At 43.4% G+C, this 15,061-nt stretch overlaps 1 protein-coding gene across 8 annotated transcripts in view; it reads right to left on the reverse strand.

Moving 5' to 3' along the window:
• Positions 1-12,900: 12,900 nt before the first annotated feature.
• Positions 12,901-15,061, reverse strand: part of eps15l1a (epidermal growth factor receptor pathway substrate 15-like 1a) — a 128,208-nt gene continuing 126,047 nt past the window's right edge. For 5 of the 8 annotated variants that reach the window (XM_042342647.1, XM_007901057.2, XM_007901056.2 and 2 more), the window contains one exon: positions 12,901-13,890. In XM_042342647.1, coding sequence (XP_042198581.1) covers positions 13,744-13,890 — 147 coding nt within the window. In that variant the 3' untranslated portion in view covers positions 12,901-13,743. The remainder of the gene's footprint in view (positions 13,891-15,061) is intronic. The other 3 variants (XM_007901061.2, XM_007901060.2, XM_007901059.2) reach the window with 3 other exon arrangements.

Raw genomic sequence — 15,061 nt, forward strand, 5'->3', positions numbered from 1 at the left:
AAAACAATGTTTTCCTGTGGCACCAACACACCAAAACAGAGAGGTTTGCAGCCGGATAACATTGTAGACTCCACTATGGGCCGTGCTGAGTCGAAGTCAGGTACATTTTCCTGTGGGCGGTGTGGGGGGAAGGGAAGAAATAAAATCGAGGAAGGGGCATCTCTGAGTATTCTCTCACACACGTGCTAATGGCCCCATCAGATCGGTGTGGTGATGCCTTACTCGCATCACCATGGACGTGCATGAAGGTATGAGTACAGCACTTCCACAAAATATACAGTCAATTCACTTCACAGTATATTCTGTCAAGCTCTTTGAGACGTCTCGAAGACGTGATAAGGCGCCATATCAAATGCAAGGATTATTATTATTATTGTATTAATCTAGACTAAGCCAGACTGACACCTTGCAGGCAGCTAGACACTTGCCTCCAGTATACCTCCCCTACTCTACATGTCCGGATCATAGCAACCCTACTTACTACTTATCTGTCTTAGATTAGCTACCTCGCCAGAAACTAGGGATCAAACCCAGGATCCATCTGAGTCAATGCTATACCACACAATGTATTACAACAACAAGTTATATTTGTTCAGCGCCTTTCTCGTCGGTGTACAAATGTAATTTTGTTGTTGTTGGTGTTGGTAGAGCCCTGTAAAGGTTTTAGTTAATCAGAAATTCAGCCCCAGTTCAGTTATCCGATATTAAGCTGTGTGACTCAATTTGCTTTAACAGCCTCCCATTCCGCATATCAATCCTGCCGTTTTTGATTCCAGCTTGTGCAACTTGCCGACAACTATCAATCATTCTACTCATAAATGTTTGTGAATTCTTTGGTGAAGCAAAGTCCCAGAACCAAGCGTGCAGCTGTTGGCTGCTAATCTCTCAGCTGTATGTGCTGAGCGCAGTTTGTGTGCCTCTCTCTCTCCTCTCTGGCCTGCATGCTTCAGTGTTGTTCTTGGAGCGACATGTCTGGGCAGAGGGATGCATTCACCACTTAACAGCACATTCCCGAACGAGGGAGAGCACAGCGGAAAATGTAATGAAGCTCAATTAGTCAGCGGGTGTTAAGGATGAAGAGGCACCGTTAGATAAATGTTTTCCTCCAAGAGCTTTTCTCCCCAGCTGAGTTTGTTCCGTTCACATGCCGTTCACTGTCAATCTGTGTTAACAGAGAATCGTATTATCACGTCCCCATTCAATCAGGAGCTCTTTTCAATTCAACAGAGTGTCACCATCAGGCCCCCTCTGGTCTGTTGTGGGTCAGCCTGGCACAGGGGTAGCACTGGTAACCCTGAGTTAGAGGGTTGCGGGTTCAAGCCCTACATCGGGACTTAGAATCACATAGTCTAAGGTGACACTCCCACATCGGAGGTGCCGTCCTTCTGATGAAACGTTAAACCGAGGCCCTGTTCAGGTGGACGTCAAAGATCCCGCGGCGCTATTCGAAAAGAAAAGGGAGTTTCTCTCTCCCGGTGTCCTGGCCAACAAATAAAAATTGTTCCCTCACTCCATGGCTGTATGTGGGACATTGCTGTGCCACATACTGGCTGCATTGTTTCATCCACAAAATATAGTCAATTGACAGTATATCCTGTGAAGCTCTTTGAGATGTCTCAATCATGTAATAACGCAACACATTAAATGCAAAGGTTATTATTGTTGTTACACCCGTTCACTTTCTAACCTCACCCAACACTTTACTAACTGATTAAATACGTTAACCAAATCCCCAGCTGTTAATATACGGAGATAGCACAGAAGTCAGATTTGCCCTGCCACAGGGTGTGTGTGGTGGGTGGGGGGGAAGGTGGCATTGTCACACCAGTAGAGGCTGTTTTCAGCAGCTCCGACGTGTCTTGGATCAGGTTGATTAATTCGATGTATTGGTCTGGGCACAGACCCAGTCGACAAGAAACTTTAAGACTGAGCAAGAGAGCAAAAACAATCAGGAATCTACTCCAAAATCAAAATATGGAATTTAGGTGCAAAACCCGCCTGTTTTGCCAGTCTCGGATTAATCCCATTGTTCACTTATTCCATCTGTTCTCAATCGAAATGCATGTGGTACAAATGAACTCCCCGTTATTGTTTAATTGACTGACTGTAAATATTTAGCTGCTGTACCAATTGTGCTTTTTCACAGCTCAGGGCAGCTGTGTTGGAGCAGGAATGTTTACTGAGTATTTTTCCTTTAAAATATAAACTCGTCTTTCGCTAATAACAGTGAGATGGAGTGATATCCGAATGTTCAGTCACACCGATGGAGGAAGCAAATTAGTGACCCGAGCTCAATGGCTACATCACACCCCGTTCCAGAGAATTACGGTAACACACGATACTGCATGGAAACTGGCCATTAACAGGAGCACTTAACTACATTGCCAAGTTAATGGCATTATCTGCTGGTCTGAACACGTCGCACAAATATATCCAGGATCGTTTTCTACAAAAGTCAGAGAGCTTGTTAAATGCTTGAAAGAAGGGCCCTTGAGCTATTTTCCTGAGATCAGAATAGAATGGGAGATAACAACAAGCAGTTTGTAACATTCTTGAATCTCTGTGCCTTGTGCTAATGAGTGGATCTCGGATTTAATCGATCAAAAGCTTTCAATATATATGAAACACACACATATATATATATACACACACAAGGCACACACACACACACGCATATAGGGCGACCAAAGAGTAGTGATACCATTACAAAGTCTAATAAAGTCTGAAAGAAATTATGATTTTTTTTAGATAATAAGGTTTAAGCTCTCTGAGACTCTCTGAGCTATGTAAATGCATGTTGTTGTTGCAGATATCACAACTTTTTGTTCACCCTGTGTATGTGTGTGTGTGTATATATATATAAAAATAAAATAAAACATAAACATATACACATACACTACTTCACAGTAAAACAGGAAATAGAGCACAAATAGCTCTGAGTCAGATGGTTAACAGTTATTATTAAAAAAACACACAACAACTTACATCTCAAATAACTGCAGTAATCTAGAGGGAAAAAAAAGTAGAGTGTGCTTTGAGGCGTTAAACAGGCAGCATAGGCATCTGCAAACCACTCAGCACTTTCAGAATTAAACCTTTAAGGAACAAACGGTTGCTTTAGAGCATGAAACAGCAGATCTGTTACTGACACTAGAGATAATTCTGCGGTGTTTCTTATGGGATTTCCTAATAAAGAAATTATGTGACATTGATTCACGGGAGCAATGCTCCAAGACTGAGCGGGATTCCAGCGAGGCAGAGAGTGATGTGTGACACATTTCCAGTAACTGCAAGTATTCCCCCAGCTCCCAACCCCCAACCCCCCGCCCACCCGGCTTCTTAATGAAGTTATGAAATCCGGAACAATTGGCTCAATTGTCTTTTTTGTTTTAAACACAGTATCAGCCGCCCTCCGTTTTTCCATTAATTAGAATGAGCAAACCATTTTGCTTAGACACTGAGTCACGTAAGCTCTTGGCTTCAACAAGTAGCCTGAGGTTGTAACTCATGATGGGCAAAGCGTCAAAGACTCATTATTTATGGACCGGTCGGCGTTCTGCTCCGCCATCGCCAAGCGCTCTGGGACGTTACCCTGCATGAGCTACATAAATGCAAGTTGTTGTGGTTGTTGTTGTAACCAGATCCCAGACCCTCAATCCCGTTTGCTTGTTAACCAGGGCTGAAATTTCAAGCGTTCCGAGACGCCACCCACGTGAACGTCACTATATAAATGCAAGTTGTCGTCGTTGTTGAGATCAGCTAACTGAGCAGAACATGCACATATGAACCTGGAACCATCTGGTCTCTGTGTGGCCAAGTGTTACATTGGGTTGAATCTTTACCATTGGCCATTGGAAGAGTTCCTGGTGATCTTGAAAGATAAGTTCCACTGATAATTACGGTCAGTGTAATGAGTGTGAATCAACTTTTCTCGAAAATACATTGATGCTATTTTCTTCAACCACAGTTCACCACAGTGAGTTCCACATTCTCACCACTCTCTGCATGAAGAAGTTCTTCGTAAACTTGCTATTAGATCTGCTACTGCTACTTTATTTATGTTTTTTGTTTTGGATTCATCAACAAGTCAAAACAGTTCATCAACATCCACCATATCAAATCCTCTTATCACTTCAGATAATTTGGAAGGTATAACCAACACACCCCTCAACTTGGACAAGAAACATGTATTGTACAGTAATGGAAAAACCCTAACTAGGTGAAAAGCGATCAGAAAGCCCCAGATAAAACTATCGAGATAAAACCACACCGGCTTACAGTCAGGAAGGCATTACCCTCATACATACTGATTGAGGATAATATTAAAGATGTTGTCGTCAGAGGATCACAAGAGATTCCATCACAGGAGTCCATAATAAGCAAAGTTCCCCACTGGAGCTAACCACACTTACAATTCCAATTTCTAACCATTCTTATTCTCCCATATCTTTCTATAGGTTCTTTCTTCAAGTGTTTTTAAGTGAAAATTGACTGTGTTTCAACAATCGAATGTGGTTTACGGTTTCCAACAAAACCTTTATGCAAAAGTGTTTCTTTCAACCTTTTCTTAACAACCAACTTGAGTTCACGTCTCCGTGTTGCTTATCAGTGGAAATTATCTTTCATTATTTACTCTCCAATCCATTTATACCTTTGAACAGTCTTAGGCACACAAATCCATAGATGGGGCAGAAAGAGACAAGGGGTAAAGTTGAGTTCACTACATCAAAACAGTGTACCACGTCAATCATCAAAGTGAACAGGAAGCTGGACAGTACTGTTAAATCAATGACCTTAAATGAGCTGGAGGTATGTTTAAGCCTTACAATAAATAGGCCAGGCCACACTTGAAATAATAGGAAAATGTAGAGGTGGTATTATGGAAGGCCAAGATCAAATGGGCTGAAGCCCATTCTTTGGCGCAAACCTCTTGCGATCTTGTGAAAACTGTGAGTTTAAAAAGTTCTGCTTACTCTGTACTACAGAGAGTACTCACTCCTGGCGACAGAGCAATGTCTGGTGATGTGCATATGGTTCTGGTCCTGCTGCTCCTTGGGTCTTGCAACTGAGCTACCGAGTTCCTGTTGTATAAATGGATACTTTAAACAAATATTCCAGTGGGAATGTTGGATAGAAGAGGAGGTAGAGAATCAGCCCTTCTTTGATACAATAAACAAACAATTGCTTTGAGGTTGTTTCATCTCGCAGGGAAACCACGAGCCAGAGTCCTGTGGAGATTCACAATCCGAGGAGGATATGGCAGAAGGAAGGAGTCCTTGAACCATCCACCCAACACAACAAGAATGTCCAAAACTAATCGGGGTGAAAGTTGTAGAAGTTGGAAAGAATAAAGCACATACGCAGAGAGAAGTAGCTTCTCTCTGGCTCCCTCTACTATAGTCCCAATGCGTTAAAACAATGAGTATCCCCCCCACATCTCTTCAAACACCTCCAGAGCAGAGATTTCTTTCTGAGAGAGATCTCTTGGCATGAGACTGGTGGCATCTGGACAATTTTACTTTCAGTCTCCCTGAAACTACAGCGAAGCTGATGGAAAACACTGGTCTGTGCCAGAGTTCTGAAATCTCCGTTTGACCCAATTAGTCACCGATGACCAATAGACTCCAATACAGCTGATTCAGTACAACAGCATCTGTAATCAACATCAGCAACAAGCTTGGAAAAAAGGCAATCGACACAGAAACATCCATTTTTGGTTCATTATTTTCCTTCAAATGCAATGGATGCCCAACTCATGTATGACTCTAATGTCAGATTTGGTGATGATGCTTTGTGACCTGAGCTCTTACATTCCAACCAGCTGTTAGCTTCCTGCCAATAACTCCCTGTACAATTTTCTGCAACCTCTCCCCCGCCCCGCCCCCCCCCCCCCGCCACCCACACACAACACGCACGTTAAACTAATGGTTCAGTGATCAGTACCATGCAATCTAAAAGGTGTTTGGGCAAAGAGCTTCGAGCAGCTTTCTCGATTTCAAAGCAATCTTTGACGTTTGCAGTTCTGGTGTTTGGTGAAACAAAAAAAAGTCACTACGCTTGACAAGGATTAGCGTGAAGCACTTTGTGGATGTTGCTGTAATTTTTTAAAACTGGTTTAGAATCTGCAGCAGGCTGAATTACACGGCTCAGCTCACCGCCTCTCGCTGGGATCAATCATTTTAGCACACAGCGAAACAGCAGTGGAGGTGGGAATGTTGTGAACTCAAAGTGCGCGTCAGAACATTTTAGTGTTTAAATACTCGCTTCTCCACCCCCCCATCACCCACCCCCCCATCACCCACACCCCCACCACCCCCATTCGGTGCCCTGTAGCGGCAAGTTGTGCACATGGACGTCAGGTGGAGCAGGATAAACACACAGCTGTAATGCCCATCTCACCCTCAGGCTGACAGGAAGCCAGATCAGTGTATGTTCACTCAAGGAGTGCATGGGGAGGCCACGGGTATTGTGTGTCTGTTTAATTTATTGCGGCATTTAAGAGGAAGCTAGATAAGTACATGGGGGAGAAAGGAATAGAAAGTTACACTGATAGGCTTAGTTGAGGAAGGGCAGGACGAGGCATGCGAGTGAGCATAAACACCAGCATAGACCAGTTGGGCTGAATGGCCTTGTTTCTGTGCTGTATATTCTATGTAATTCTATGTTTCTGCAGTGTCTGAGATGGGGGATTGTGAAAACCTGGTCTAAGCCTATACTCCTGGAACGTCAGTTAAGATAGTGTGGCACTTGGCGCATTTGTTGTCTTTTCCTCTCTCCTGAAAGTTTGGCTACAGCTTCACGGCCAGTGGGAACCCTGGCTGATTTTGTCCCTTTCCCAGCCCAGGTGGCACAAATTTATGTCCGTGCCATGGGTATCGCCACTCAGCAGCTACTGGAAACAAGGCATTGATTTGGAACGGACTCGTTTGGACTGGTGCAAATGTTGGGGCGGGCCACTTCTCGACAGTCCCGAGGGCCACATCCGGTCTGTGGGCCATGGGTTGGCCACCACTGCCCGAGACCAAATACAAAGATGATTATAGGCTTATTGTTAGTATGAACTGGGAAACGTGTATCGGTTTATGTTGGCGTTCATTGGAAACAATCCATACAATCAGAATGCAAGAGGTTGATCTGCCAGCAATTCAGGGCATCAAACTTCTTAAAAAATACCACTGTTCCAATAGAAAAATGCTCTCCTCGTGCCTTCTCTCCTCACCTGTTTTGCCTTGAAGTAAACAGGAGGTATTAAACTCTGCAACAACCACAGGTTGGGTCTCTTGAGCAGGAAACATTTGCTGGGGAGGAAGTGTGAGAGCTGCAGTGTTGTGGACAGAATTTTGTTATTTGTTGAACAGACATTGAATGTCAAGCGTACGTCTCTTTCTCTGATCTTCAGATGAAACACCTTAAAAGAACCGTCTGGTGCCTGCCGCTGTCTGAACTGAACCAGCCAGAATGCCGTGCATGTGACGAGGTTAGGTGTCAGTCAGTCCGTGAGAGAGTGTGGGATAGACAGAGTGACTACGTCATCCGAACACAAAAGCGGGCGCGGCAGAGAAACGACTGCCTGGAGACGCACCAGTGAGTGCGTAAGAGGCAAGGCAGAGTTGCAGGAGATAAAGATCATGCTAGAATGCATGGCAGAACATGAAAGGCAGCAGCAGTGAGAGTGGACAAGAGTCTCAATCAGAAACAGAAAGTTTCTGTCCCTCCCTCTCCCGTTGCGTTCAGTCTCAGTACAAGAACATGTGCTCACATATTTCCTTTCACATGGGATGAACATCTCAAAGCGCTTTGGAGATGATAGAGAACACTATAGTATAGTCCATCGCATGCACAATTGGCTGCCGCATTTCGCCCATGAAAATAGTCAATCCATTTTACCGCATATTCTGCAAAGAATCTCTCTCGAAGATGCAAAAAGGCGCTATATCTAATGCAAGGATTATTATTATTATTATCTTGTCTGTACAACTGAATAGGTCAATTTAAGTTTATAATGAAGGACGATGTGAGTGGACATCAACCTAGATAATCCCAGGCACTTTGTCAGCTATTAAGTCTATCACTACTTGTCCAGGTCCCGACAAAGTGTATTTTCCACTTGTAGACTGTAGCCACATGTAAAACGCATTGGCAAGACCGGTCATCCCAGCTGCCAGAGAAGGGTCTACTTTACAGTGAGCAATAATGAGATACAGGTGACTATGTAGCAGAGAGTTGCAAAGCTTGTGTGTACAAGCTGTGACCTGTTTTCATAAAAGGTTCAAATAAAATGGTCTGTAAAGTGAAAGGAAAACATTGCTTATTTTGGCAGCCAATGATCCAACCTGCAAAGCATTTGAGACTTTTTTTTGTAAACTTCAGATCCCTCCACAAAGTGCCCCATCTGGAAAGTAAGAACAGTGTTTAGATGGTAAATAGGGTACTTATTTTGCCCAGATAATATACAGTCAATTCACTTTCGGGTATATTCTGTGAAGGGCTTTGAGACGTCTCAAAGACGTTATAAGACACTGTATCAAATGCAAGGATTATTATTTTTATTGCTGCCCCTCTGTGCTGTGACTGTTCCATTCCTTCCCTGTCCCATTGAATTCAGTCTCAGTACAAGAACATGCGCTCGCATATTTCCTTTCACATGGGATGAACGTCTCAAAGCGGTTTAGAGATGATAGAGAACAGGGCAGAGGAGTTGAAGCGTATTGACCGGACACGATCAAAGAGACTGTTTTTTTAGAGCATTTTTAAAGCAGCGAGAGAAGGAACAAATTAATGTGATTCTACAAAAGAGAAAGTTCTCGAGAACAGAGGCTATAGTGGTTGAAGGCCAAGACGTAGAGGGATTGGGCAATGAGCCGTCAAAAAAGCAGAGAGTATTAGGCAGAATGAAGCTGGAGGAAATTACGTTGGCAAGACCATGAAAGGATTTCAAGGTCAGGACAAAAGTCTGAAGTTGGTCTGCTCGGGTAATTGATATCATTTGGAGTTTGGCTAGCCTGAGAGACACACGTGAGGAGCCTGGTGTGGGAGACAATAAGGGCAGCACCATCATGCTTTGCTAGGACGGTTGCAGTGTGGGATCCTATAATAACCTTCCTCCTCCTCAAACATCACATAGCGTAGATTTCATCTGCTGTCTATTCTTCGGGACCAGTTACAGTTACTGACAGTGGGAGCTAACTTACAGAGCAGATAAGAACTCTACTCCAGGTGTAGATGGCATTAGTCGCGGAGTTCTCCTCGCTTGGGTTGATGCATTTACGGTTACTAGGAGTTCCCATTGCTTCAACTCAGATTAGTTATTAAGCAAAAACTCTGCAGCTCGTGTACTCTCACCCACCAGGCTCCATGACCCCATCACTCCCACCCTCGCCCGACTCCACTGGCTCCCCATCCCCCAGAGGATCGAGTTCAAGATCCTCCTCCTCACCTTTAAGGCCATCCATGGCCTTGCCCCCTCCTACCTCTGACCTGCTGACTTCCTACCAACCTGCCCGCTCCCTCCGTTCAGCAGGCTCCGGTCTGCTCCACGTCTCCCGCCTAACCCGCCCTACCATCAGTGGCCGGGCTTTCAGCCTCTCTACCCCCACACTCTGGAACTCCATCCCACAGTCCCTTTGCCTCATTTCCTCCCTTGCCTCCTTCAAGGCCGGTCTCAAGACCCTTCTCTTCGACCGTACCTTTGGTCTCCCTCCCACCTCTCTTCCCTCACCCCTACACCACCCCTTCCCCCATGCTCGGACCCTGACATCTGACTGTTCAGCGCTTTGGGACGTCCTCCCGACGTAAAAGGCACTCTTTTAATGTGATTTTGTTGTTGTAAACAAACCCATTAAGAAATACTGCAAATTTGACGCAATGTGCCATAGAGTTCGGTTCATTGGGAACTGAAGTGACATTACCTGAACTCTTATATATCCCATTACCAATTATTGTGGAGAAAGATATTAATTCTACCTGACATGAACTTAAACTGAGTTAGCAGAACAATGGGTTTAACACAAAGTGTTAGCAAGGCCCCACTGGTAACTGTAAAACCACTGCATTTTCAGAGTCACTGATAGCACCTGATACCACTAACAAGGATCAAATAAATATTTAAATATGACATTACCAACAACAGCAACAAATGCTCTGATTGCAACTTGTGATTTCCTTTGTAATTGCACCTTCAAACATCTAAAGCAATGCACCTTTCCTGGAGGCTGCTTTGGCTTTGAGGTGCACAGGCATTCGAACGTTACTGAAATCCTGCCACAGCAAACTGCTTTTAAATGGCTTTGTGGCTGCTTTGAATCACAAATTAAGTTTTCTGCTAAATTGGAGGGAGGAGGAGAGGGGTTGTCAGTCACAAAGAGTTTTTTTTTTCCTCCCGCTCCCAAAGTTCATTGATTTAAACTCTTTGGTTTGAGGGTTCTGTATTTGAGTCAGTCAGGACATTTAGCTTGTGATTTAAGGGGCTGCTTCTGGCATAGCTTAGTTGGAGCACTAAACAAAATTGACACTCAATCCACGACGGTTTGTGGGACACCGCTCTGTGCAATTGGCTGCCACCAATTGCACACAGCAAAGTTATCAGGGGGACAAAGTGCTGCTATCAGGGTGGATGCAAGAGGGAAAATGAGATAAGTGAGGAGAGAAAATGTGCAGAAGACCAAATGAGCGCACGACACAGGAGAGAAAAAAAGCAGAGGCATAGATAGATACCCATCCCAAAACCCGTTAGCAGAAATCACTGCTCAGGCAGTTAGGATTAAGCGTTCCGAAATGCTGCACCAGGTGCAGGGCGCTATATAAATGCAAGTTGTTGTTGTTTTGGTTAGTTATCTGGCAAAGGGAAGATTAACATTCACCACTGGCTGATTTTGGAGGTAAAGGCCAACACTTATTTTAAGCCAGATTTTCTTTCCCACCATAAATTTGGAAAGAACTCGATTAGATTCTGACACAAGACACGAGCATTTAATGGGATAATAATAATAATAATAATCCTTGCATTTGATACAGTGCTTTTCATGTCCGGAGGACGTCCCAAAGCGCTTCACAGAACACACTGTAAAGTGAATTGACTGTATATCTGTGGGCGAACGCGGCAGCCAATTGCGCACAGCAATGTCCCACAAACAGTCGTAGATTGAAAATGACCAATTTATTATTGTTTTTGGTTTTGGAGGGATTATTATTAGGCTCTGTGTGGAGTAAGGAAACTTGCCCAAGGTTTCGCCCTCTGCCTGGAATTGAACTCAGGTCTCTCACTTGCAAAGTGAGTGCTCTAACCACTGAGCTACAGGACTCCACGATTGGGGTGGGAGGGAGCGATATTCAGGGGGTGGTGGTGTGGGGGTGGAGACCAATTAATTTTAACAGTGTCCAAAAGAGCCGGAAATCAGGAGTAGGTGGGCTCATCTATGTAAGTAATGACCCACTGCTAATTTCTACGAAAAAATTACCAAAGTACGAGGCACCAAGCAGGAAGTGGCACAACTTGTGGAGGCTGAGCACAACTGGAGCTGTGGTAATCACAACCGCCACAGATAACAGACCAGAGCATTGCTGGGTATTTGTTGTCTTTTGTTGTCCTTTGGAAAGGGGCTTTTGGAGGAAGAAACCAGGTGAAAGAGTAACAAACAAAGGAGAGAAGCGAAGACAGGTGCAGGACCAGGTGCAGATTTTACATTGGATCATCAGTTGCCCAAATAGATATTTCTCCTTCACCTTTATGACCATTTTAGTTGAAGCTTTGGGAGAACTGGCCACAGATTGCACACATATGCAGTGTAACGCTCTGTTACCCACAGATCAATAAGAACTCACTTTTACCTGCATTTCATTGCAGCTCCCTGCAAAGTCGCCCTTCTCTGGCAGAAACACTGCCAGTGAGTTGGGACGTCATCCCGACGTGAAAGGCTCTTTACAAATGTCATTTTGTATTGTATTTGTACACTGGCCAGGCTTGCCAGTGCATTTTACATGTAGCTTTAGTCTGTACATAGAAAACAAATGTTTGCATCTGGACAAGTGATTATGAACTCAATACCAGATAAGCGTTCAAGCTTATCTAAGTTGGCATCACCCACATCATTTGCTTTAAACCTTTGTTCTGTTTTATCTCTTGTCAATATATTTCCATGAACAAATTATCATCAGACTTAACATGAAACAAGCGGGTTTGCACTGTTTGTAGCAGAATTCTCTAAAAGTATAAGATGAAGAGTCTTGATTTATCAAGTACTTATTAAAAAAAAGGCACAGTTTGGGTGCACTCCAGTGCAGTAACAATTAGGTGGGATGCACTTAAATCTAGGCACCTAATCCCAAATTAGCCAGGGGCTCTTCCCAACCTTACTTGAGAGGAGAAAAAATACAGGTAAGTTTCAACAGGAGATTCCAATGTAATGGAGTAGAAATGCATGCAAGAACATCTATGTAACATTGCAATTACATCTAACAAACCTGGCTGGGTGCATTTGGAGCCCTGTACCTCAGTGGTTAGAGCACGCGCTTCGCAAGCGAGAGACCTAATTTCTATTGCCGGGCATTGGCAAGTTTCCTTACTCTACACGCCTCGGTTTACCTAGCAGTAAGTAGGAACCCGGTGGTTAGTCAATTGGCGGATCGCTTTTCTGGAGATAATAATCCCTCAAAAAAAATCTATAATTGGCCACTCAATCCACGACTGTTTGTGGGACACCGCTGTGCGCAATTGGCTGCCCTGTTTCGCCCACAAAATATACAGTCAATTCACTTTACAGCATATTCTGTGAAACGCTTTGAGACGTCTCAAAGTCGTGAAAAGCGCTATATCAAATGCAAGGATTATTATTATTGTATTTCCAATGGTTCAACAGCACCTTAAGATGTTTCGACGTTAGAGGCACTACAACAAACGCAAGATTGATTATAACAAAGACAGTTATATTCTACACACATTCTAGTGAAAAACAGTGAAGCATTGGGGCAGAGCACTGAATTGTCCAGTTGTTCAGGAATGTCTCCTCACATTTATTACATTAAAGAAAAGCCATGTGCAATGAGTTAAAATCTGATAGATTCCAGAATGTATTTTTAAGTTACACAACATTCTATAGGACAAATATAACTGACATAATGTACAAGTTCAGGTTAATAAGCTGCACTGGAGCCCGTCAGCTCCTGTCCAGGGTTTTTAGTTCACTGCAACCTTGCAGTAACACTAAGGCATGTTTGATGGGTGGGTTGTTATAAAACATGACATGAGACACTGTACATTTAGAGTCTGCTAAAATACCACTAGGTATCCTGCAACACAAGGAATAATAAACTGGGCACTTTGTATATATTATATATATTTCTTCCTTGGGGTGGGGGGGGTGGGGGGGGGATGGAGGGAAGGAGGAGTTTGGTTTCTCTCCAATGCCACAGTTAAGTAAGTTAGCATCAGTATCAAAGCTTCAAGTCTTTCATGTGCATACGTCATGAACATAGGAGCTGGAATCACTGATTCACTGAGAATAGTACAGCCTTTTCTCTTGTTAATTACACAGTGCATTTCTAGTGCATCACCTTTTGCAGCTCCCATGGAGTCCTCGGGATTTATTCCACTGGCCCGGACAAGTGATTGTTTAGATACTGTTCGACGAGAGGGGGCTGAGAGTTCCTGTCCAGTGTCCAACCAGTTTGCTTTCTTTTCCTTCCATTTTCGTTTGCACTTTGTTGTAACAGCTCGCATGCCTTTGATTCAATGGACCAGGGCGCTATTTACACATTGGACATTTCTGCTTTGCTGAGTGCTATGGCAAGTTCTAGGTCCTCTTGTTCTTGCCTTCGTAACCGCTCTAATCGCTCACGCTCTGCTCTTTCGCTCTCCCTTTTTGCCCACTCCAGTTGTTGCTCCTCATTACCAAACTGGAAAAACAAAGAGAGAAAGACGTTATTGAGCTCTCAAGAAACAACGTTTGGAACAACAGCAAAGGTCGGAATGCTCCCCACTTGTTACCATTGCCAGAGCTCGTGGCAACCAATCACCAATTCTGGTTGTATGTGACAAAAAGCAAATGAAGGGATCAATGCCAAAAATCTTGCAAAATAAAGATACAATTTCACAGTGGGTCAATAATCTCCAAAAACAACCACAGGCAACACGAACACTGTCTACATTGGCTGAAACACACACTTGATAGAGTGGATCAGGTCTACTTTGTGACTTAATATGTCTCCTCACCTACTCCTGAGCCCAGAACCACTATCTAACTTCCTTCTGACTTGAAATGTAATGAATACAAATGTAATTTTGTTGTTGTTGTTGTTTAAGATTCAAACTTGACTCATACCATGAGCTCTACCATCAGAGTCACTCCACCTTTTCTCCAGCTCACTTGATCTCAAAATCTCTGAATCTGACTAATTATCTTAGCATCGTATTTTCTGATAATAAAAAAACATTTATGGGGTGTGCTTCAGGGCATAATCAGAAAGTATGGGATTTGAGCACATCATTCAGCATATCCAGTCCGTTCCCTATAAAATCGGCTCTATCAATGGCTCCACTTGATGATAATAATAATAATAATCCTTGCATTTGATATAGCGCCTTATCACGTCAAAGTGCTCACAGAATATACCACAAAGTGAATTGACTGTATTTTGTGGGTGAAATGCGGTAGCCAATTTCGCACAGCAGTGTCCCACAAACATGTTATTTTAGGGTCACTGGATAATACCTAACATAAAAATTGAACTAGTTGCATAATTCCTTTCAAATTGTCGTTCTGAATAAAAAATTGATGAAATTGGTTTTAGTATTTTAGGATTTCCCATTCCTTTGAATTAAAACCCAAAACGTATAGAATACATAGTCAATACACAGTGTCCCACAACCAGTCATTGATTGAGGGACCAAATTATTATTATTGATCCAACTAATTTCCTGAGAAAGGTCATTTAACCGCTGGAAACTTTCTCACCATTCACTGATCCCTGAAGGTAATTAGGCTAAACTTCAGGACATCAATACAACCTTACAACTCTCTATTCCACTGACCAACAACATTCCACACATGTATGAAAACCGATTACC

This window comes from Callorhinchus milii, unplaced genomic scaffold (genome assembly GCF_018977255.1).
Source record: "Callorhinchus milii isolate IMCB2004 unplaced genomic scaffold, IMCB_Cmil_1.0 Scaffold21, whole genome shotgun sequence".
Lineage (NCBI taxonomy): Eukaryota > Metazoa > Chordata > Chondrichthyes > Chimaeriformes > Callorhinchidae > Callorhinchus > Callorhinchus milii.